This window comes from Meles meles, chromosome 13 (assembly GCF_922984935.1).
Source record: "Meles meles chromosome 13, mMelMel3.1 paternal haplotype, whole genome shotgun sequence".
Taxonomy (NCBI): domain Eukaryota; kingdom Metazoa; phylum Chordata; class Mammalia; order Carnivora; family Mustelidae; genus Meles; species Meles meles.
Genome location: NC_060078.1, coordinates 55,424,656 through 55,449,273, shown reverse-complemented (window position 1 = coordinate 55,449,273; position 24,618 = coordinate 55,424,656). Strand labels below are relative to the sequence as shown.

The window sequence follows — 24,618 nt, the reverse complement described above, 5'->3', positions numbered from 1 at the left end:
CCCTGATTTACAACAGAGGAAACTGAGGCTTAGAAAGATTCAGTAACCTTCCAGAAAGCACATAGCAAGTGCAGAGCTGAAACCCAAATCTGTCCACAATCCATCTTCCCTGTCCAATTTACCCTGCTGTCAGTGGGAAGTTGGTAATCCAGGTGGGAAAAGCAACAGTAACACATAAACCAGTTAAAAGATAACCTGTAGGGTTATATCCAATTTTGAATGCTACAGCTGCTGAGAAAGTTTTCAGGAGACAGAACTAGAATTTTACTGTCACAGTTTGTTTATTTTACCCTCTTGAAGTTCCTTTTGGAGAATTCATATGTAAATAATTGCTTAGCAACGGTTACTGAAGGAGGGATGCCTGGGTGGCTCAGTCTGCCTTCAGCTCAAGTCATGACCCCAGGGTCCTGGGATTAGTTGTCATAGTTGTCCTAGGGCTTCTCGCTCAGTGGGGAGTCTGCTTCTCCCTCTGCCTCCCACTCACCCTGCTTGTGCTCTCTCTGTCTCTCTGTCTCTCTCTCTCTCTCTGACACATAAATAAATAAATAAATAAAAATCTTTAAAAAAAAAAAAAACAAAATTACTGAAGGAATTTATATAAGCAGCACACAAAGACCATGGGCTTATGTCCTCCTTAAATATTACACAGATAATTTTCCCTGGGGATCATCCAGACTGTCACAAACTGAAGTCAACAAGGACAGCACTTAACACATTCTGTTGCCTGTTGGATGACATATCTTTTACAGCAGATGTAAGATGTATCCTGCCAATCTCTTCTCTCCCCTTTCTGTTCCTTTGAGCTATATAAATTGAAGAGCAGTACATGCCACTCCTTGTTTCTCTTCACTGTGGGGTTAACTGCTAGTCTTTTGATACACGTGTAAGAGGGTTGGAATATATTCATCAATCCATAGAGCAAAAGTTAAAAAGGAGCTTGCAAGCAAAGAGGGTGCAGTGTTTTTCTTATCTTGTGAAAACAGCAATGCCCCTGTAGCATGAGAGGTGCAATAATGAATGGCTTATTCTCATGTGCATATATAGGAGGGAGCCCCCTACGTTTTTGTGAAAGAAACTATTCTCTATCTGAAATCTTAGGTTTGACCCCGGGCAGGAAAATGCCCATAACCACCTTATTTGCAGCTCAGGTTTCTAGCCAGGTAGTCACCCTCTATGGGATGTACCCACAGTCGTTTAAAATACCAACCTTTTTTTTTTTTAATATTTTATTTATTTATTTGACACAGAGAGAGAGAAATCACAAGTAGGCAGAGAGGCAGGCGGGGGGTGGGGGTGGGGGGGGGAGAAGCAGGCTCCCTGCTGAGCAGAGAGCCTGGTGTGGGGCTCCATCCCAGGACCCTGAGACCATGACCCAAGCCAAAGGCAGAGGCTTAACCCACCGAGCCACCCAGGCGCCCCTAAAATACCGACCATTTGCAGACATTGCACTCCGCCAGGCATGCAAGAGTAAGCTTTAAATTCCTGTGGGTAGGAGGAGGAAAGATGACAGTAGCCTCTGGCCTTCCCATCCTCTTTTTGTGTGCAGGGATCGAGCAGACATTTCAAATATGTGGTTTTCAGAGTTCTTTTGGGAGGTGATAGCAAGAAGGTGGAGGTGGCTGCTTATTGGATGTTGGATCTGTTTTTTGTTTGTTTGAGTCTCCCTAATGGTGTAGGAATTGTAGTGAAGATTTAGTATCAATACAGAAACCTTGTACTTTAACTTTTTTGTCACTCAGAATATTTATAAACCTGAATTGTGATTTGTTTACATAAAAACTAAGGAGGTCCTAGGAAAGGAAGGATAGAGGTGGGACCTGGGAAGGAGCCATTTCTTGTCTCTTTCTTTTCTATATACAGAACAGGTAGGAGTGTCCCTAATATAAAGGAGTCTGGAGCAGACGAGTCAAGTTTTTACTCAGAGTATGAGAAAGTGGAAGAAAATAAAGTTAATTGCCTGTTATTTTCATTTTCATCTTTTAAAAATATATTCTACAGATCCTTTGATCAGTGACCACGTCGCAGCATGTTGAGACAAGTCTGTTGCTCCGGGTTCCATCCCTTCCGCCAGCGTCTCCTTCCCTGGCTCCAATCCACAGCCTTCTCCAGATCCCGTACGTACCACAGGAAACTTTAGAAGGATGTGGGAAGTTTGGAAGTGTGTTTCAAGCAAGGTTTTAAAGGAGAAAAAAGTGTAATTTGGAGAATTGGACAAAGAGTAAATAAGGAAACAATCTCCTGGTGAAATGTTCTAAGTGTTTGTATTTATCAATAAAATGAAACTTCTGGAGGTGATAGCTTTATGGCATCAACTGTGGTGTTGGTTTCACAGGTGTATACATATCTACAGAATCATCAAGTTGTACACATTAATTTTTTACAGCATTTTGTAGGGCTAATTAATTAATTTAAAAAAAAATTTTTTTTTTTAAAGATTTATTTATTTGACAGATAGAGATTACAAGTAGGCAAGTAGGCAGAAAGGCAGGCAGAGAGAGAGAGAGGAGGAAGCAGGCTCCCAGCCAAGCAGAGAGCCCGATGCGGGGCTCGATCCCAGGACCCTGGGATCATGACCTGAGCCGAAGGCAGAGGCCTTAACCCGCTGAGCCACCCAGGCGCCCCAATTAATTTAAAATTTAAAAAAAATTTCAGGCGCCTGGGTGGCTCAGTGGGTTAAGCCTCTGCCTTTCAGCTCAGGTCATGATCTCATCTGGGATCGAGCCCCGCATCAGGCTCTGCTCAGCAGGGAGCCTGCTTCCCTCTCTCTCTCTTTGCCTGCCTCTCTGCCTACTTGTGATCTCTCTCTCTCTGTCAAATAAATAAATAAATAAAATCTTTAAAAAAAATTCTTTTTAAAAAATTTTCAAATGTGTTAGCTCTATTTTCACGAAGTTTTTTTTTTTTTTTTTTTTTTTTTTTTTTAAAGATTTTATTTATTTATTTGACACACAGAGATCACAAGTAGGCAGAGAGGCAGGCAGAGAGAGAGAGGAGGAAGCAGGCTGTCCACAGAGCAGAGAGCCCGATGCGGGGCTCGATCCCAGAACCCTGGGATCATGACCTGAGCCGAAGGCAGAGGCTTTAACCCACTGAGCCACCCAGGCGCCCCTTCACGAAGTTTTTTTACAAGCTATTTTTGTTCCTTACCCTTTTTTGTAGTTATGCTCTAATTTTGAGACCCTCGAGTTTAATGTGCAATAATAAGAGCTAATGCAGAGAGATCCCTTATGCCCTTTTATATGTTCTTCCAGTATCTCAATCCAGATATTGACATTGATCTTGTCAAGCTAAGAACATTTCCACCATTACAAGATCCTTCACTTCTGTCTTTTATGTCTGTCCTCCTCCTCCCCATCCCTAACCTCTGGCAACCACTAATCTGTTCTCCATTTCTATAATTTTGTCATTTCGAAAAATGTTAAATAAATGAAGTCATACAGTATGTGATCTTTGGGGATGGGTTTTTTTTTACTCTGCATAATTCTCTGGAGAGACATCCAAGTTGCTGTGTGTATCAGTTGGTTCCTTTTTATTACTCAGTAGTATTTAATGTATGGGTATACCACAGCTGGTGTGACCATTCACCCATTGAAGGGCGTCTGGTTGTTTCCACAATTTTTTATGTGTATGACTGCTGTGAGCATTTGTGTGCAGGATTTTGTGTGGACAGAGTTTGCATTTCTCTGGGATAAATGCCTGAGAGTTCAGTTGCTGGATCATATAGCCATTGTATGTTTAGTTGTGTAAGAAACTACCGCACTGTTTTTGCAGAATGGCTGTACCATTTTCCGTCCCCCCCCCCCAGCTGTGTATGAGCAATCCGCTTTCTCTCCATCCTCAACATTTGATGTTGTCACCCTTTGATTTTAGCCATTGTGATAAGTGTGTAATCATATCTCCGTGTGGTTTTTGTTTTTTTTTTTAAAGATTTTATTTATTTATCTGACAGACAGAGATCCCGAGTAGGCAGAGAGGCAGGCAGAGAGAGGGGGAAGCAGGCTCCCTGCTGAGCAGAGAGCCCAATGTGGGGCTCGATCCCAGGACCCTGAGATCATGACCGGAGCTGAAGGCAGAGGCTTTAACCACGGAGCCACCCAGGCGCCCTGCCTCCGTGTGGTTTTAACATTCTTTTCCCTAATGACTAATAATGTTGAACATCTTGTTTTTTTTTTCTAAAGATTTTATTTGTTTATCTGACAGACAGAGATCACAAGTAGGCAGAGAGGCAGGCAGAGAGGTGGGGGCAGAGAAGCAGGCTCCCTGCTTGATCTCAGGACTGCGGGATCATGACCAAAGGCAGGCTTAACCGACTGAACCACCCAGGCGCCCCAGTGTTGAACATCTTTTCATGTGCTAGTTGGCCATCTTAAATCCTCTTTAGTGAAATGGTTCCTTCTCATCTTTAATTATATTGTTTTTTAGCTTTGAATTTTTAGAGTTTTTTCTTCTCTAGATACCAGTCCTTTACAGAGAAGTGGTTTGAAAGTATTTTCTCCCGATTTATAGCTTGTCATTTCATTCCTTTAGAAGCTCTTTCACAGAGAAAAGTTTTATTTTGATGATATCCCATTTAACAATATTTTCTTTCATTGATTGTACATTTGGGGTCAAGTCTACAGGCTTTGTGTAGCCCTGCATACTGAAGATTTCCTCCTGTGTTTTTTCTAAAAGTTTTATAGCTTTACATTTTGCATTTAAATGTATGATCCATTTTGAGTTAATTTTTGTAAGGTTTAGGTCAATGTTTATGGTTCTGTCTGTGGACATCTAGTTACTCCAGCAGCACTTGTTGAGAGGCTGTCTATCATGTTTTGAGTGGCTGTCTGCTTGATATCAGGTAAATCTTGCCAGTAGTCTGTCTCCAGACTTTACTGTAAGAGAACTTGCTTATCAACTAATGAAGCTTATCATTATCTAGAAAAAAAATCTCTGTGTTCCCATTCACATAAGGAAGAATACAAGGGAGAAAAGATCAAGGTTGAGCCAGGCGCCATGGGTTTTGAAACTAGCTGTGCTACTTACTTACTAAGTATCTTTAGTGACTTAAAAGAACTATAGATTTAGATCACAATTCTGTGTTGGACCCAGCTTAGTTGCGTGGTGGTTCTTTGTGTCAGAGCTCTTCGGCTCAGGGCCAATTGTTGAGGGCGCAACGACCTCCGCTGGGATGATGGATCCTCTTTGTTCCTCATGGTCTCCTATCCTCAAGAAGGCTAAATATGACTTCTTCATTTGATGGTTTCAGGGTTCCCAAGAAGAGCATGCGTGGAAGCCACAAGGCCTCTTGAGGCCTAAGCTCAGAATTTATGCAGTGTTACTTCTGCTACATTTTATTAGTCAAAACAAGTCATAGAACAGGCCCAGATTTAAGCGGTGGGAGAACAGATTCTACCTGTTGATGGAAGAAGCTTCAAAGTATTTTGGCCATTTTTGCAATCTGGTAATGTTAGCAAGTTACTCAGCTTCTCTGGGCCTCAGTTTCCTCATTTATAAAGTGAGTATAATAACATCAACTAACTTATGATAATACCTAACTCATGAGACTTAACTCATGAGAATTCAGTATGATGATAGCAATAGCAGACACTTTTTTTTTATAATACTAGCTAATATTTATTGAGTGTTTATTTTGTGTCAGTTTTTGTTCATGTATCAATTTGTTTTACCCCCTGCAGCAACCTTATGAGATAGTTAAGGTAACAGCAAATAAGCAGAAGAATTTAGAATTTAACCCAGTCAGTCTAGTTCCAGAATCTATACCTGTCCTTTTCTATGTCCTCTGCCTCTATAAAAGGTGTGTGGATACCTAACATAGCTCTTAGTATATAGTAAGTATTCAGTATTTTTGTTATTGTTATTATTGTTTATTCTCTTTAGTCTAATTCATAGAAGGAGGTACTTTCTGATCTTTTCACTAGATTTTTCAGTTTTTGTATCCAGATTCCTCTGAATTCTGGAGCTCTGTGTTCACTGACCGTGATAAGCAGAAGAACAGAAAAGAAATAGGAAAGGCCAAGTGAGAAAGCATATACATTTAAACACTATAGGAAATGGAAGGCCGGGAAGGGAGATAGAAATCCTATCAGGTCCTCTCTTGTTCAGGCGTGGAACACTGGCTCATTGATTGCTGAGCATAAGGACTCTGATGCTGAAAAGGTAACAGACTTCTCCCTTGGAGTATGATGCATGGCATTTTTGAGGAATATGGACAGCCCTCTTCTCACACCCACCCCCAACACAGTGCACACACCTACCTCTCAGTATCCTCTTATACTAACCAGGAGGAGACAGCTTTTCTGTGAGACTTAGAGCTTAAAGGTTCACTAGAAGGTGGAAAGATATTGCTCTTCCAGAAGCGTGGATTTTTCCTAACTAATCAAGGCCTTCTCAGTCCTCAATACAGACTCTAAAAAATACGCAACACTGTGGAACATAAAAAATGCCCCCAAGAAAAGTAGGCTCAATCTGGGAGTAATGTAGGTCCTCAGCACTGTTGAACAGGAAGCCCAAAAAGCCCTGGACCCCATAGAACTCTCCCTGGTGCTAGAATCCACTGGATGTAACTGAGCCTTTACTTGCTTGAAACCTTATTCATAGTTGTTTCCTCTTGAACCTTGTCAGCTCTATCTGCTGTGACCCATTTGCCTATAGCCAGAATGACCCTTGACTGCCTGGCACCTAGGTGTGCCGGTATCTTTGCTGATAAAGACTATGGATCAGGAGCCTTTTTCATGCTAACCTGGCCTGCTAGATTCTGATTGGTTTCTGCCTTTTGATCACCTGGACTGACATGCTTGCCACTACCTGTGTCCTTAAGTGCCTGCCCCCTTACAGTGCTTCACCCATGCTTAGCACTCTCCAGGACAGGACAAGGCCTGCAGGGACAGGAAAGAAAAATGGCTATCAGGCCTAGTCCTGACAGCTATCAAAGGGATACTGATACTTGGGTGTAGCTTTGAGCTTTGCAAATAGCCAGTAAGGTCCCAGGTCCAAACCCCACTCCTCTCTCTGCCAGGTCAATGAAGATAGAATTATGTATACAACTTTTAAGTTTAGACTTAGGTGTATTATTGCTTATGATAATAGCACTGAAGACTGAGCCACAGTACCTGTATTGATGACGAACTTAATGAAAAGGAACTCTCCACAGAACTTAGCCCCAACAACAGACCAGCCTGGTAGTCCCTGGGACTCCCCCCAGCAGGAAGGGACAACCCATCTGTGGGTGAGTAAGGGTACCAGGACCCAGTTCCGTCCCAGGTGACGGACTTACTGAGCAGCTTTGTGCCAGGAACTGGACTGAAGCCTGCTGTGAAAAAAGACCTTGTCATCTTCTCGTATCTCCACAAACCTAAAACATAAGCATTTCTTAAAGTGGTCATTTAAGAGAGGGAAGAAAGGACTCTTTACCGCTTCATTAAAAATACTCATTCTAAGATTTGTGTGTGAAGGAAGCAGAGAGGGAGGAGAACACACACTGATCTTCTCTTCCATGAGAATAAAATTCTGCTCATTTTCTCTCAGTTGTTACAGCATAGAGAAAACAATAGAAGCTACATCGTAGTTAGAAGAGTTAGTCGTTGGGGGTTAGAGGTAGTGGCTCTCGAGAAATCTGGGAAATCTGTCTGTAAATATAAAGGATGTGATCATGGCTGATTCGAGTGTTGGAAGTTACTCTGCAGTAGTACCATTGTAGAAGAGTGGCTTGGAATGATTACTATAGTAATTCATGCAAATATTTATTAAGTGCCTGTAATGACACATGGAGACCTCTTAGGGAGGAAGTACCTGAAGTTTAGTCCTGCTAAGGACCTGTAGTACTCATCTTGACTTGCTTCTTAAAATCAGGGATTCCCACCAAGAGAAAGTCTGTTTGTACTGAGTGAGACCATCCATCAGCAAGGCCTCACCTGGCCCTCTGGGCACTCATTCTTCTGTATCAATACAATTAGGTCAGGTGTGTATACTAGAAACTCCAGAATAATGGCCCAAACAGAATAGAAGTCTATTTCTCTCTCTTTTTTTAAAAAATATTTTATTTCTTCATTTGAGCGAGGGAGAGCATGAGAGAGAGAGTACAAACGGGGGAGGTGCAGAGGCAGAGAGAGAAAAGCAAACTTCCTACCATCGGGGAGCCTGATGCGGGACTCGATCCTAGGACCCCAGGATCACGACCTAAGCCAAAGGCAGATGCTTGACTGACTGAGCCACCCAGGCGCCCTATTTCTCTCTCTCTCTTTTCAAGATTTTTATTATTTTTTTAAGATTTTGTTTATTTATTTATTTGGCAGAGACACAGCGAGATAGGGAACATAAAGCAGGAGGAGTGAAGGAGGGAGAAGAAGCACGCTTCCTGCTGAGCAGGTAGCCCAGTGCAGGGCTTGATCCCAGGACCCTGCCAAAGGCAGTCGCTTAACAACTGAGCCACCCAGGCGTCCCTAAAGATTTTTATTTTTTTTTAAGATTTTATTTATTTATTTGACAGACAGAAATCACAAGTAGGTAAAGAGGCAGGCAGAGAGAGAGGGGGAAGCAGGCTCCCCGCTGAGTAGAGAGCCCGATGTGGGGCTTGATCCCAGTACCCTGAGATCACGACCTGAGCCGAAGGCAGAGGCTTTAACCCACGGAGCCACCCAGGCGCCCCAAGATTTTTATTTTTAAATAATCTCTGCACCCAACGTGGGGCTCGAACCCATGATCCCAAGTTCAGGAGTTGCATGCTCTACCCATGGAGCTAGCCAGTTACCACTCTCTCTTTTGAAAGGAACCTGGGGTTCTCTAAGAAGGGAGGCAGTCCAGGGCTTTCAGAATAACTCTGTGAAATTATTGGGCATCCACATTCCTCCTTTCTTCTTACTTCAAAGTTCTTGATGTTTTGCTTGTAGTCTAAAATTATGTTTGAGCTCCTGACTCATCCCATGTTCTAAGTAGCAGGATGGATGAAGGGAAGAAGGAAACACTTCTCTTTTGAATGAAATTCCTAGAAGTTCCATGTAACATTTTCACTGTATCTCCCTAACCAGAATTTAAGTCACATGGCCATGTCTAGCTGCACAAAAAGTCTGGAAAATGTAGCCTTTGACTAGTGGCCGTGTGCCCTGCTCAAAGTAGAGAAGTCTCTTCATTTGTAAAAGGGCTAATGCATAACTAATAAGCAGCCAGCAGGACAAGTTGGACCCATAAGGGTGGTGAAGGGATTCAGTGCCTGACATTGAGCTTATACTGTTTTTTACTTTTGGCTTTATGTAGGTAAATCTTTAGCTTTTTAATCAAGACAATATATATCTATATATGAGTGTGTGTGTGTGTGTGTGTGTGTGTGTATTTAATATTTGCTTCCTTAGAAATCCTGTACAGTATTGCAAGAAAAAAGAATCAGGAGAGGATTGCTTAGAGGCAGATGTCCAAAAGGATTGAAAGTATCTGACTCCAACATTCCTTGTCCTTCAGAAAACTATCCACTTATCTTTAATCATTGTTACAGACATCTGGAATCATGCTGCCATGTCAGAGAGAGAATTTGTAGGTGGATCAGTTATCTTTTTACTACTCATACCAGTTACTTTGCCCTTTATTGTCTTTGCTAATCAGACTTACTCTCTTTTTATAGTGGTATGGTTTCTTTAAAAGCACGCTATTTTTTTTTAAACAATGTATTTTTATTGCTTAAATTTGGGAGACATAGATAAGAATAAGGAAGAAAATTGAAATCACTTGTAATTCCATCAAAAATAAGAACATTAATATTCTGATTGATTTTCATCTTTTTTCTGTGCATTTAGACACAGGAAACTAACATCATGAGTATTTTCTTATGTTATTAAAAATTATGAAAAAGTTAATTAATCCTTCTTCCTTTTTTTGGATGTTTACTCTGCTTGTGATTTTTCTTGTTACAAATAACACTGATGCAGCCTTCTGATAAATCTTTTTGTTTCTATCTCTAATTAGTTTCTTAGAATAAATTTCTGAACATAGAATTACTGGATCAAAAGACATGAACATTTTTAAGACTTTTGGTGTATTTTGCCAACTTGTCTTCAGGAAAGAATATTTTGTTTAAACTCTTCACAGTGTTTGAGTGTATCTGGGACCTGTATACTGGGTGTGAACTCTAGGCAATACTAGAATAAGAACATGCTGGGTATACTGGCTTTTGATTTAGTTGGTTTGACTCAGTTAAGAATGATAAGGATATTTTTTGACTAAACTGATTAATATTGCATGTGTATGTTTTTAATGAGAACTTTTTATTATATATTAATCTTTTTTCTTACATTTGACTTTGGGAGCTACAGATCGTGTCCAGCCTTCGGCCATCAGACATGTTCGTTCTTGGAGCAACATCCCCTTTATCACTGTACCCCTCAGTCGTACACATGGCAAGTCTTTTGCCCACCGCAGTGAGCTGAAGCATGCGAAGAGAATTGTGGTGAAGCTTGGAAGCGCTGTAGTAACCCGTGGGGATGAGTGCGGCCTTGCCTTGGGGCGCCTGGCATCTATTGTTGAGCAGGTAATTGCCAAGATGGAAGACTCTGGTGAAAAAAATAATACGGAGTTTGTTTGGTTTTTTTCCCAACCGTAATTTTATCCCTAACCCATCCTAACCATCAGCTCAGACTTATCAGCTGGTAAAAATAATTTGAATATAATAGATGTAATCCCATCTGAAAATCTCCCTTTCCAGTAGAGGTACCAGTGAACCCAGCATCCCAGGGCAATCAAAGGGATGTCAAGGATTAAAGTTGATTTCATGCAGTTCATTCCTCAGGCTTCTTAGTGATAAGGAGTTGTATATGTCAATGATTCCTTTTTCTTTTTTTTTTTTTTTTTTAGATTTTATTTATTTATTTGCGATAACACAGCAGGGGGAGTGGTAGGCAGGGGGAGAGGGAGAAGCAGGCTCCCCACTGAGCAAGCAGCCCGATGTGGGGCTCCATCCCAGAGTCCTGGGATCATGACCTGAACCGAAGGGCAGACGCTTAACCAGCTGAGCCACCCAGGCATTGGGTGATGATTTTTGCTGATGATTCTTAATCCTGGCTGCACATTAAAACTGCCTAAGGGACCTAGAGATTCCTAAGCTTCATACTCAGTCTTTGGGGTGGGGCTCAAGCACCTGGATTTTTAAAGTTCCTCAGGTGACTGATAAGTACTTAGGGTTGAGTACAAAGATGGACATTTATGAATATTGAGCTTTTTTTGTTCCTGTTTTGCTAGGCTTTTTCTTTTTTAATTAGGAAATAAATATGAGCTTTCATTACAAAGATTTTCCAAGTTAATATATTTTAAAGGATTTGGCAGAATCCACAGAAAATACCCATATAAGACTTTCATTTAAAGGCAAAGGATTTTTAAAAACGTGGGCGGGAATCCCTGGGTGGCTCGGTTGGTTAGGCATTTGCCCTTGGCTCGGGTCATGGTCCCAGGGTCCTGGTATCGAGCCCCATATCGGGCTCCCTGCTCGGTGGGAAGCCTACTTTTCCCTCTCCCACTCTCCCTGCTTGTGTTCCCTCCCTCCCTGTGTCTCTCTCTATCAGATAATAAATCTTTTTTTTTTTTTCCCCCAGATAATAAATCTTAAAAAAAAAAAAATTAAAAAAATAAGGGCAAAGCATACAAGGCAGCAAGAGAGAGTGCAGGCAGGCATTGGGGTCTGAGAGACATCTGTGCCCAAGTTCTCCAACATCTTTATTTGCACAAGGACCACAGTCTGTCTTCAGATTGAATTACTAAGAGATCCGTGCAGGGAATCTTATCTTTCAAAGGGCGCAAAGCAGAAGTTTCCAGTAGGGATTTTATGCCCCACTGGCTATGCAAGCAAGCCAGGCTGACCATAGACTATCAGTAAAGAAGGGTTGATGTGAGAGTTTCAAACATTATACTACATATCCTACTACCTATCTTTGCCAAAAGCAGGTATCAGTAAACTTTTTTTTTTTTTTTTTTTACAAAAGACCAAATAGTAAATATTTTAGGCTTCGTAGGCTAGATGGTCTCTGTCTCAAATATTTATCTCTACCATGTAGCACAAAATCAACCATAGGTTCGTAAATGAATGGGGAGAGCTATGTTCTAATATAATTTTATTTACAAAGTCAGGTGCAGGTGAGATTTGACTCTGCTGATACTTATGAAAGGGCCACATTGTAAGAGACTTCACTGACACGTAACTGCCTAATGGAATGATGTACTTTATTTCCCATTCTCCCTGGTGAAACCACCACCCCTGCTTTCAAGCTTACTTCCTCCCTGGCCCACCAGCATGTCATACTCGTTCCTGTCCTTGTCCCCCACCTGGAATCCACTCTTAGAGCCTCCTCTTCAGAAGGAACCCCTTGGTTGCACAACTCCAGGGGCACCATTCACACTGTGCACTTAGCAGCAGGTGCAAATTCTCCCAGTCCTGAGGCCCAGGCTGAGTCCCAGCTCTGTTCTAGGAGGCCTTGAGAAAAACTACACTCTGATTTGGCTTTCCTATCTTTGGACCCCTCAGTCCTGTCATTTGGCAAGCTGAAAAAATTGGAGCAGTGTTATAACCAATTGGATCTTTTATGTTAAGGAGTTATTGAAATGTCTTAGGTGACACTGGTTTTTAGATGTATGCATATATATTCTGTCTTTTAGCAATTACTGCTAAAATGTTTATAGACTAAATGGTGTGTCCAGGGCCTGGGATTTGTATTAAAATAATTGGGGTGGGGCGCCTGAGTCGCTCAGTGGGTTAAAGCCTCTGCCTTTGGCTCGGGTCATGGTCCCAGGGTCCTGGGATCGAGCCCCACATCGGGCTCTCTGCTCAGCAGGGAGCCTACTTCCTTCTCTCTCTGCCTGCCTCGCTGCCTACTTGTGATCTCTGTCAAATAAATAAAATCTTTTAAAAATAAAATAAAATAAAATAATTGTGGGGCAAGCTGTAAAGGCAGTACCAGAGACTGGGAAATTGGCATGAGAAATAGTTGTTGAAGCTGGGTGATGGGTTCGTGGAGATTTATAAAACTGTTTTTACCACTTGGTTAAGTATGAAATTTTCTTTATTTTTTTTTCCTTTTTTTGGTGTGTGGAGCATTTGTTCCATTTTTAAAGTTATTTATGTATTTATTCATTTTAAGTAATCTCTGTACCTAATATGGGACTCGAACTCACAATCCTAAGATCAAGAGTCTCATATTCCTCTGACTGAGCCAGCCAGGTGCCCCAAGTATGAAATTTTCTATGATAAAAAGTTGTTTTTCAAAGTCATGATTCATCACAGATGTTGGTGAGTTCCTGAGCTGCTAGTGCTCAAACATCAGGAGGAATGGACATATTAGGACTATGGACTGTATTTGTAGCTTGAGTCTTTGGTTCTTTCAAATCTGTCCAAAGTAGGGAACAAAGTGACCACAGCTCAACCTGGGCAGACAGAGCAGAACAGGGTCAACATCTGTCCTTGGTCTAGCCTAAGGTGACCCACAGGGATCAACATACCTCAGAAAGAGCCTCAATCTTACACATCATGCCTTAGAACCTAAGATGCCATCTGCTAAGTTTACATTGCAGTTCTTAGCTCCAGACGTCTTTTTCTGGAACAACTAGGCCTTCTGCACTGTAGACTCCCACAGGTACCATCAAGTGCTGTGCATGTCAAAGGTGCCTGCACACCAGAATCCCCTCATTCAAAATTTCTGATCTCTGTCTGCCATCTGCTGAGCAGATTTGAGATAGCATGTAGGAATCTGTATTTTTACCAAACAGCTTGGGTGATTCTTCTAGAGCCAGCCCAGAGCTGGTCCATAAACCAGCATTTGGGATCCTCCCAGTCATCTACCCTACCTGAGTCTCTCCTGAGAGAAGAAAGAGATGATACAGTAATAACTTGTAACTTTTCCTCCCTCAATGTTAGGTGTCTGTGCTCCAGAATCAAGGCCGAGAGATGATGCTGGTGACCAGTGGAGCCGTAGCCTTTGGCAAGCAACGTTTGCGCCATGAGATCCTTCTGTCACAGAGTGTCCGACAGGCTCTGCACTCGGGACAGAACCAGCTGAAAGAGATGGTGAGTGCTACCTCCCCAGCCCCTGTAATGGGCCTATAGACCTCCTTGCCTCGCTCCCAACCACACCGTATCTATTTGTATATTACAGGCAATTCCAGTCTTAGAAGCACGAGCCTGCGCAGCTGCTGGTCAGAGTGGACTGATGGCCTTGTATGAGGCCATGTTTACCCAGTACAGCATCTGTGCTGCCCAGGTGAGAGGCTTACCATTGCAGAGAGGTGTGGGGTCTTTGAGGGTGATTCCCGTGAAGCAAAGGGGTGATGAGCAAGGCTCTAGAGCTAGACTGCTTTAACTTCACACTTGCTAGCTGGGAAATGCAGAGAGACTGTTAGGTGTAACCTTTTTGTGCCTTAGTCTCCTCATCTGAAAAAGGAAGATAACATCAGTGCCTACTTGAGAGGGTTTTTGGAAGACGTCAATGAGAAAATATATGAAAGGCATTTAATGTAGTGTCATTCCCAGTAATTATTAGCACTTGGTATTATACTAGTAACTGCTATAGCTACTACTTTATGTGTTTATATTTTTGATGACAGGAAAATTAGGTATCTTTATTTCATTGGCTTCTTTGGCTTCGGGCAGCTTGCTTCTCTTTGTACTGGGTTATCTTTTTTTTTTTCCCCTAGAGATTTTATTTATTTATTTGACAGAGAGAGACACAGCGAGAGAGGGAACACAAGCAGGGGGAGTAGGAGAGGGAGGAGCATGCTTCCTGCTGAACAGGGAGCCCAGATCGAGCAGGGCTCCATTCCAGGACCCTGGGATCATGACCTGAGCCGAAAGCAGACGCTTAATGATTGAGCCACCCAGGTATCCCTCTTTATACCTGGTTGCCTTATATAATAAATTTCCATCAAGCATTGATAAGAAAGAAGAATGCATATGGTTGGTTTTCATTCATTAGCAAATATTTATTGAGCACTTATGGTATACCAAGAAGTATGTTAGGCATTGGGGATACTGTGGTAAACAAATCAACCATGGTTCCCATCCTTATGAAATTTGTACAGTTTTAGTGGTTGCCCTTGAAATGTTCTAGAACCTTCTTTCCATATTGTTTTTTAGCTAAATTTCCGGAATTATTTTTTTTACTTATATCTTTGATCATCAGTACCACTATACACTAGAAACATGTAAATATCACAAAACAAGTTAACAGTCATTTCATAAAATAGTTGGAAAAAAATTGAACTGCCCAAGTTACTGTCTTCCAGCTCCTTTGCTGTCCCTGATCCCAACATTTACATAGGTGTTATTTTACATATTTGATGTTGTTATGTATACATCCTTTCAGATTTTGGTCTTTCATTTCCTACTGCTGTTTCTGTTTCTTCATAATTCTCACAGTGTTATCCATAATTACATTGTTGTTCCAGAGTGTTCTTTAGTAAGTGAGCTGAAGCAGAAAGGCATGGACTTGTCCACCTGTTGTCTGTAGCTGGGCACCCCACTCTTTCAGATTTTTTTTTCCTGTTAGCATAAATATAATAGAAATCTTAATTTCTGTCAGCTACTATTATCAACTCTCTTCTTTTCCACAATCCAATGGCAATTTTGTCTTTAATTTTTTTAAAAATGTCTGGAGCCAGATGAGGAAACTTAGGTCCAGTAACTGCTTTTGTTTTTTTTTTTTCCCCTGGATATGATGCTTTTGGGGTTTTTCTTTTTTTTTTTTTTTTTGGTTGGTTGGTTTTAATGAAAGTAGCATTAAAAATCACTGCACATCAGCCGTGGCTTCCATTAATATTGACGTGAAAGAGCTCTGTCCCCTCTGGTTTCCAACAAACATTCATCCTTGAGACCGTCTCACACGTTTGCCTTCCCTAGGATCTTATCTGTAAGAAATCTCTGCCGTTTGTATCTTCTATGGTTTCTTGTTGTCTTTAATAGTCCTGTTTTAAAGACCATTATCAAATGGGTGCCTTTGTGCTCAGCTGCTTGAGCATCTGACCATTTTGGCTTAGGTCATGATCTTGGGGTTGTGGGATTGAGCCCTATGTTGGGTTCCACACTCACCAGAGTCTGCTTGGGATTGTCTCCTTTCTTCCCTTCCCCTCCGCCCCCCGTTGCATGCCTGCACATGCTTTCTTTCTAGCTCTTCTCTAAAAATAATAAAACCTTAAAATTAAAGACCACTATCAGGGGCTTTTGGAAAGCTCCACCAAGTTGTTTGTCAGGTTAAAGACTTAAATAGAGCAGCTTATTTTCTCTTCATAAAAATGAAATTGATTTGCATCTTAACAGATTGCCCATTTCCATGCACATACTTTTCTCTCTTAGGACTCTTGTCTTCTACTCCTTCTTTGTTAAACTGTTTGAGCAACCGGTATTTTCACTGGACCTTTATACCTCCTGCTTGCCTATCCTACATACATGTTTATTTTATCATTTGATCTTTCACCCCTATGGCTAGAATCTATAGACTTGCCTTTGACCAGGTCCTGTTTCCTACAGGATTGACTTTCCTAAAAAAGAGTTCATGATCTATCCTTAAAAAAATGTGCCCCATTCCACCTTCCCCAAACTATCAACAGTTTTATTCTCTATCTCAGCAGCTCATACAGGGCCCAACATTCCTGAAGTATTGAATAAGTCTTTTACCAAATGAAAGTAGAGTATTTCCCTTGTTTGTGTAACCATGTTGTCTTCCTTACCTACATTTTTTTTTAATCATTAAGTCTGCGTTACCATCTTCTCAGTTACCATAACCAGACCCTCAGGGCTTCACTATGCCTACTTTTACTGTTGGGTACCTTCTTTCTTGACCATCTGCCTGCTGCCTTTCCTACTTCAGCCAGTCCCACATTGCAAGAACCTTCTTCCTTAAACATTAGAGGGATTTCGTTGAAACATTTATTTATGAGCTTCAGGGCTTATTACCATTAGTTTCTTGCTATCCTCAGTTACCTTCTCCTGCTAGCCATTGCCCAGTACTCTGCTATAAACAAGGAAGTGGAACTGTCTGCCCACCCCCACATCTAGCTCTTCACCAGACCTTTGAGTAGCTTATGCTCATCGCCTCCCCTGAACTAAGTTAAGTCTAGGCCTTCTTTTCAGTTTCTGACTGAAGACTCGCGTTCATAAGCCTCTCAGACCAGTCGCACAGGCTCAGACCCCGTCTTTGCTAACCTCAGCCATGGTTGGTGGCAGAGCAGGGGAGGCAGCGCAGCCCTCTTCCGTTTTGTCTCCTGCCCTTCTCTGGCCAGGGCAGACGGTTCTTGGCTCACTCACCTAATGTTTCAGTGCCTACTGTGGCCAGCCCCTGAATCTGATGCTAGGATAGAGATATTTTAGAAATTAATGGGTGGCCATCACTTCCTCCAAAGTGTATCTCTCTAAAGTTCATACATTAATTTTCTTTTTTTTTTTTTTTAAAGATTTATTTATTTGACAGATAGAGATTACAAGTAGGCAGAGAGGCAGGCAGAGAGAGAGGAGGAAGCAGGCTCCCAGCTAAGCAAAGAGCCCGATGCGGGGCTCGATCCCAGCACCCCGGGATCATGACCTGAGCTGAAGGCAGAGGCTTTAACCCGCTGAGCCACCCAGGTGCCCCCATACATTAATTTTCTTAATGCTGTAAATAGAAGAGATTTAGTAGCTCTTTGAGAATTAAAGTACTTTCTACAAGAAGTCTTGAGCATCCTTAAATATTCCAAGTGACTGATTTTTTTTTCCCATCTTTGAAAGAATTAGATCAGTATCCACAGATATGTGTTCCATTCCGATCTGTATGGGATCCAGAAACCTAGAGTTTAACTCCCCTCCTCTTAGCATCTTTTGTATGTTGTTGCTAGGATATTCATAATTTCTCTCCCTTCTGCATTTCTGATCTATTTAATAACTTTTAGATTTTGGTGACCAACTTGGATTTCCATGATGAACAGAAGCGCCGGAACCTTAATGGGACACTTCATGAGCTCCTCCGAATGAACATCGTCCCCATTGTCAACACGAATGATGCTGTCGTACCCCCAGCTGAGCCCAATAGTGATCTCCAGGGGGTAAATGTGGGTAAAGTATTCCTAAGGGTTGAGCATGCTGGAGTCTAATGCTATGCTGTGCTGCATGTACTAACACCGGAAGTTTGGCCTAAACAAGGTGGGGAAATTGGGACAGAAGCTGGCCTCATGGAGCAGTGGCTGCATACGCTCTTCTGAAGTCGGGGAGGGTCTCATTCAACAGGGTGAGGTGCTATAGTGGTTTCAGATGGTGCTATGAGCATGGCTTGTGTGTGTCAATGGAGAGAAGGGTGCATGTTTAGAAATGGAGGGGGGCAGTAGGCACAGTGTTTTGAGACAGAAGGGGCCTATAAGAGCTGTCATCCACACACTCAGTCATTAATCTTGCCTGCCAGAACCTAGCAAAGTGCTTCTGTGAACATCTTCTTGAGCTGCATAGTTCACTCACTTTTAACTTTTTACCTGCATTCCAGGTTATTAGTGTTAAAGATAATGATAGCCTGGCTGCACGTCTGGCCGTGGAAATGAAAACTGACCTCCTGATCGTTCTTTCAGATGTAGAAGGTACAAAGTGATGCCCTTTCCTTTAATCCAACCTTTGTTTTAAGTACTAAATGGGGGAGCATGTGAATTCCTCTCTTTGAGTTGATTTTTTTTTTTTCTTACCCTATGGACCATTTTTTTTTTTCTGAGCCATATGGTCTAACAAGGGGATTTTATGGCTCAAAAGAAGGTGAGGAAATCTGGGAGATGGAGTTTGAATGCTGAAATATTGTCATTTCCAGGCATTTCAGGTTTGCTTTTTAGAACGGCTTTATACAGATGTGATTCATATACCATATAGCTCAGCTGTTTAAGATTTACAATTCAGTTCATTGATTTTTGGCATATTCATACAGTTGCTCAACCCTGACAACAATTTTAGAACATTTTTATCACCCCAATAGGAAACCCCGTACCTATTAGCAATCACTCCTCACTTCCACTCTCCACCCCAGGCAACCTCTCATCTATTTCCGTCTCTATGGATTTTCCTATTCTGGACATTCTATAGAAGTGGAATCACGTAATATGTGATCCTTCGTGACTGGTTTCTTTCATTTAGCATAATGTTTTCAAGGTTCATCGATGGACGTCATCGCATCTGTCAGTACTCCTTTTTTTTTATTGCCAACTACTACTCCGTTGTGCACACGTACCACATTTGTGTTTATGTGTTTGTCAGGGGATAGACTTACGCTGCTCTGAACATCCGTGTCCAGATTTTTGTGCGGACATGTTTTTTGTTTTACCTAGGTGTAGAATTGCGAGATCATTTGGTAATTTCGTGTATGTTTAGCCTTTTGAAGAAGTGCCAGACTGGTTTCCAAAGCAGCTGCGTCATTTTATAGCCCTGTCAGCTCTGTATGAGGCTTTTAGTGTCTTCACATCCTTGCCAACACTTACCTCTTATAATCTGCCTTTTCACTGATAGCCATCCAAATGGGTGTGAAGTGCTATTTCACTGTGGTTTGATCACTTTCAGTTTTTAATGTAAATCATGAGACAGGTAATAATAAATTGGAGCCGCTGCAGAAGTCCTGCCTTTGTGGCCACCATGGTCGTATATGTTAATCTATTCTACCTTGCTTCCCCCTTCCTCAGCGGGTCCCTCTTGGTTCCGGTTTGACTCTCCATTCACTCTTCTCACTCTCATAAGCTGTTCCCAGTTTACATTTTCACCCATAAGGAGTATGGTAGCTGTGTCTAAAATGGGCCAAACCTAACAGGATCCCAAAAGGCCCTTATTACATTTCCCAGGAAATCAGGAAAAACCTATTTGGTTTCCAGCCCACACCCAAGGCAAGGTCCTTTGGCAGGACTTGTTTTCCATTTACAGTCCATTGGTGTAAGATTAAGAGCAGGGAGCTGCCTCATGGAGGCAGGGGCAGGTATAGATGGATTGAACTGTCTTCTGCCCTTGTGGGAAGTCTGATACATCACACCTATATGTCAGTTTCTTTACCTGTAAGAAGTCTTGGTGCCATTTTTATCCACTGTAAATTTGAGATCTCAGGACTGGAATAGCTAGGTTGGGATAAGAGTAAGCCACTCTAGAGAAGAAGGGTATTCAGTTAATCTGCAGATTTTTTTTTTTTTTTAAAGATTTATTTTTTTGACAGAGATTACAAGTAGGCAGAGAGGCAGGCAGAGAGAGAGAGAGGAGGAAGCAGGCTCCCAGCCAAGCAGAGAGCCCGATGTGGGGCTCGATCCCAGGACCCTGGGATCATGACCTGAGCTGAATGCAGAGGCTTTAACCCGCTGAGCCACCCAGGCGCCCCTAATCTGCAGATTTTTATTAAATTTCTACTATGCACAAATACTGTGCTAGGTACTTTATAAATGTCAATTTTTTTGAATCCTTATAGCAATTCTTGCAAAGTAGATAGGTTAACTCTGCTTTTCAGGTGAAGAAATTAAAAATTAAGTTTACACCCATTAAATGGTATACCAAAGTCACACAGTGCTTATCAGAAGCTGGTTTTAGAACTAAATCTGTTCAGTTTAAAAATCTGCCCTCTTCCCTCTCCTGTACTGCCTAGCAAGGTAAAGGACATGAATTTGAAAGTTAAGTATATAACACCCAATTTGAACTAGACTCTAGGAAACATTTTTAATGCAGCCTCAAACACTAAAATTGCTTATCAGTGTGATAGCATATATCAGTACTTTTCTCGTGATTGCCAAATAATATTCCACTCTGTAGATACACCGCATTTTAGTTGCTTATTCATTAGTTGGTAGACATTTGAGCTATTATAGCTAACGCTGCTATGAACATTCATGTATATAAAACAGGCTTGGGTTATTAACCCTGATTAGTTATCCACTGAATGTTGATTTTTAGCATGATATTAGAATTTTAAATATGCTCTTGATGGGCTTGAGAAACCACTATAACGGGAAAAGAGTAGGCAGAATACCAGAATGGTAGGCCCTCCTCAGCATCTCTTGAGAAGGTCTCACTTAGAACTTTACAACCTTGCCCATGCTATTTTTGTATGAAACCAAAACAGCCTTGGGATCCACGCTTGTGATCTTATAACATATTGCTTTCTGAAAAGACTCCAGCCCTGAATCCAGGAGCCATGTGTGCTGGGCTGCGGTGGGCAGATGTGGTAAGAGGTGATTTTTCCTTTCCCTATAATTGCTGCCCACGGTTCACGCTGCTTCATTCTATACTGGATACCGTTTCCATCACTCCTTTGATACCTTTCTCCTGGAGAGGGTGTATATAGCAGGGTTGTGTTAGAGATTTGGAATAACGAAGCAGAGGGGCTGTATTTTCACACAGGAAAAGCAGTAACTTAAACGAAAAACATCACCGCCCAGATATCATTGACCCGTCCCCAGCCCAGGGCAGTTCCTCTCTCTATGTGTCCCATGAAGGCCTTAAAGTGATTCCATTTTCACAGGCCCATGATTTTTCTTTCCAAGGCTGCAACTTACTCTTTTTACAAGTGAAATTATGAAAATTTTTAATCATGGATTGTATGCATATAATGTTTCATGTAACTCGTATTTTATGTTATTCTGTTTGGTTATAAAAGGGACATGGGCTTTGTGATGATAAATCTAGACTGAATGCTGGGAGTCCTGTGCTCTTCTGCTGACGCAGCCTAACCTTCACATCGGCTTGCCCATAATATGCAGAGTATAGTCAGTGGCTTTTTCAAAGGGTGCTTGAGAGTTAATGAAAACCTGTCTCCCATTTCATCCCACTTGGAGACAGTCATGTTATAGTATACCGCTGCTGTGTCTTCTGCAGTGGCCACTCATCCTTTTCAGTTACTTCCTTAATTCAGCATCATAAGTAGCAGGGGCAGAGGTGAGGACAGCTTCCCTGTAGACAGTGGGCAGGGCTGGTGAGTTTTGTGCCAAGGATGTGGTCATGCCATGATACTAGCAAGCATTCATTCATTAAGCCAGGTTGTAAAAGTATGTAAAGAAAGTCCTCCTGTCGCTTATTTTCAACATGGGTAGACTATACACATCCCTTCTTCCCTTTTCTGGTTAGAGCTGGTAGAACACAGAATTCATTTGGCTCAGTCATGTACAGAGTGGTTGGCAGGTGCCTAGGGGTCTGTTTTAGGGAACAATCACTTCCGTTACAGCAATATTACTGACTCTTGTCTGCTTTTTAGGTCTTTTTGACAGTCCCCCAGGGTCAGATGATGCAAAGCTCATTGATATATTTTATCCTGGAGATCAGCAGTCTGTGACCTTTGGAACCAAGTCAAGAGTAGGAATGGGTGGCATGGAAGCTAAGGTAAGGGTTTGATGCTCTTACTGCCTGTAACAGATATAAAACCAGATAATATTTTACCCTTTTTACTTTGTGAGTGTTTGGGAATTAATGGTTTTGATACTAAGCATATATGTACTTAAATGTGCACATCTAAATATCGATTTAATGCATATTGTGCACCTATATTTAGTTGTGTCTGTGTATGTGTTATCTTTACTAATATTATATGGTGCATTCATATTGTAAACTTGTCAAGGGCAGGGTCTATATATTTTCCATAATTCATAAATCCTCTAATGTTATCAGCTCAAAAGTTTCTTTTTTATTTTTAAGGTTTTATTTGAGAGAGTGAGAGCTAGAGTGGGCATACACACAGAGGGAAAGGGAGAAGCAGGGTCCCTGCTGAGCAAAGAACCCAGTGCAGGGTTCAATTCCAGGACTCTGGGATGATGACCTGAGATGAAGGCAGATGCTCAAATGACTAAGCCACCCAGGCACCCTCTTCCTTTTTTTCTTTTAAGATTTTTAATTTTTGGGGCGCCTGGGTGGCTCAGTGGGTTAAAGCCTCTGCCTTCGGCTCAGGTCATGATCCCAGAGTCCTGGGATCGAGCCCCACATCGGGCTCTCTGCTCAGCAGGAGGCCTGCTTCCTCCTCTCTCTGCCTGCTTGTGATCTCTGTCTGTCAAATAAATAAATAAATCTTAAAAAAAAAATTTTTTTTTTTAAATTTTTTTTTAAGTAATCTCTACACCCAGCATGGGGCTCAAACTCGCAACCCTGAGATCAAGAGTCGCACACTCCATGGACTAAGGCCACCAGGTGCTCCAGTTCAAATATTCTTTATGAAATCTTTCAGAAATTCTTCCCTCCCATTCTCTAGAAAGTAATACCCTTAAGATACAGCATCATATGTAGCAATGGCGGAGACATATGAAAGAGGTATGCAAAGGCTAAAAGGACTCAGGCTCAGACTCTGGTCAAACACCAGACTGAACCCTGAGCATAAAGGGCAGATTGACTCAGCATTAGACTGCACATGCTGAAGTTGGACTGGGAAGAAAGCATGAGCTGAGTGTGTTTTCAGACCTTCCGAGCTGTTGGAAACATTCCTGCATGTAGTTCAATTGCTCAGTATCTCATTGTATTGTCTATCTTTTTGCAAGTTTATAGTGTGGATGACTAGACCCTGCAAAGGTCTGAATCTCATGATGGGATCTAACCTCTCCTTTTAGGTGAAAGCGGCCCTCTGGGCTTTGCAAGGTGGCACTTCTGTGGTTATTGCCAATGGAACCCACCCAAAGGTGTCTGGGCATGTCATCACAGACATCGTGGAGGGAAAGAAAGTTGGCACCTTCTTTTCTGAAGTAAAGCCTGCAGGTAAGTAGTTCTTTGTAGAGTCCCATGGTTTGTGGATGATAGGTAGGCACACCATGGCCTAGATGAGACTGAACACCAAGCTCTCCTCTAGGAACAGAGATCACAAAATCGATGTGTTGATATGAATGTGATGAATTCTGGTATTGTCTCAAACACTCTTTGCAAAATTGGATTTTGCTTTGCTTTTGTTAAATTTAGCTAACCTGCCCTGCTAGACTTCGTGTTTTTCTCTAAAACCACTAAGTTAAAGAATATAAGCATCCATTTTCTTAAGAAACATTTGCTAGGCCCATGCTGGATGCCTAGAGATGCAAAGATGCATAAGATGTGATATGTACTCTGAATTGTTCACAAAAAGAGAATTGCCAAATAATCTGCATTCAGAAATGGAAACATATTAGAGAATATAAGCCAAAGTGGAATTGAAAGAACGCCTTAAGATATAAATTATGTTATCCAGTTTAGAAATACAGACAAGGGGCGCCTGGGTGGCTCAGTGGATTAAGCCGCTGCCTTCGGCTCAGGTCATGATCTCAGGGTCCTGGGATCGAGCCCCGCATCGGGCTCTCTGCTCCGCAGGGAGCCTGCTTCCTCCTCTCTCTCTGTCTGCCTCTCTGCCTACTTGTAATCTCTCTCTCTGTCAAATAAATAAATAAAATCTTTAAAAAAAAAAAAAAAAAGAAAGAAATACAGACAAGTTTCTTGTATTTGTGCTTGAGTTAATCTAGTCTATTCTTTTGCCATTTTATTGGTCCAAGTGACCTCTGGGAAACAACACACCAAAACACTAAGCATTCATTCTGTGCACATGCTGGGGTAGCAGTCTGTGATCTGATGTTTGCAAATATTTTTACAGGTCCTACCGTTGAGCAGCAGGGAGAAATGGCTCGATCAGGAGGAAGGATGTTGGCCACTTTGGAACCTGAGCAGGTAATAACCCTAGCTAATAGTTTTGTTGGTTT

General features: G+C 41.8%; 1 protein-coding gene across 4 annotated transcripts in view; it reads left to right on the top strand.

The window, feature by feature from the left end:
* ALDH18A1 (aldehyde dehydrogenase 18 family member A1) overlaps window positions 1-24,618 on the top strand; it is a 40,991-nt gene that overhangs the window by 1,647 nt on the left and 14,726 nt on the right. The window contains exons 2-10 of one of the 4 annotated variants that reach the window (XM_046027422.1): window positions 1,999-2,114; window positions 10,299-10,513; window positions 13,883-14,032; window positions 14,121-14,225; window positions 17,881-18,033; window positions 18,465-18,555; window positions 22,176-22,300; window positions 23,512-23,656; window positions 24,513-24,586. In XM_046027422.1, the coding sequence (XP_045883378.1) occupies window positions 2,027-2,114; window positions 10,299-10,513; window positions 13,883-14,032; window positions 14,121-14,225; window positions 17,881-18,033; window positions 18,465-18,555; window positions 22,176-22,300; window positions 23,512-23,656; window positions 24,513-24,586 (1,146 nt within the window). In that variant the 5' untranslated portion in view covers window positions 1,999-2,026. Of the gene's footprint in view, window positions 1-1,998; window positions 2,115-10,289; window positions 10,514-13,882; window positions 14,033-14,120; window positions 14,226-17,880; window positions 18,040-18,464; window positions 18,556-22,175; window positions 22,301-23,511; window positions 23,657-24,512; window positions 24,587-24,618 lie in introns of all 4 variants that reach the window. The other 3 variants (XM_046027421.1, XM_046027420.1, XM_046027419.1) reach the window with 3 other exon arrangements.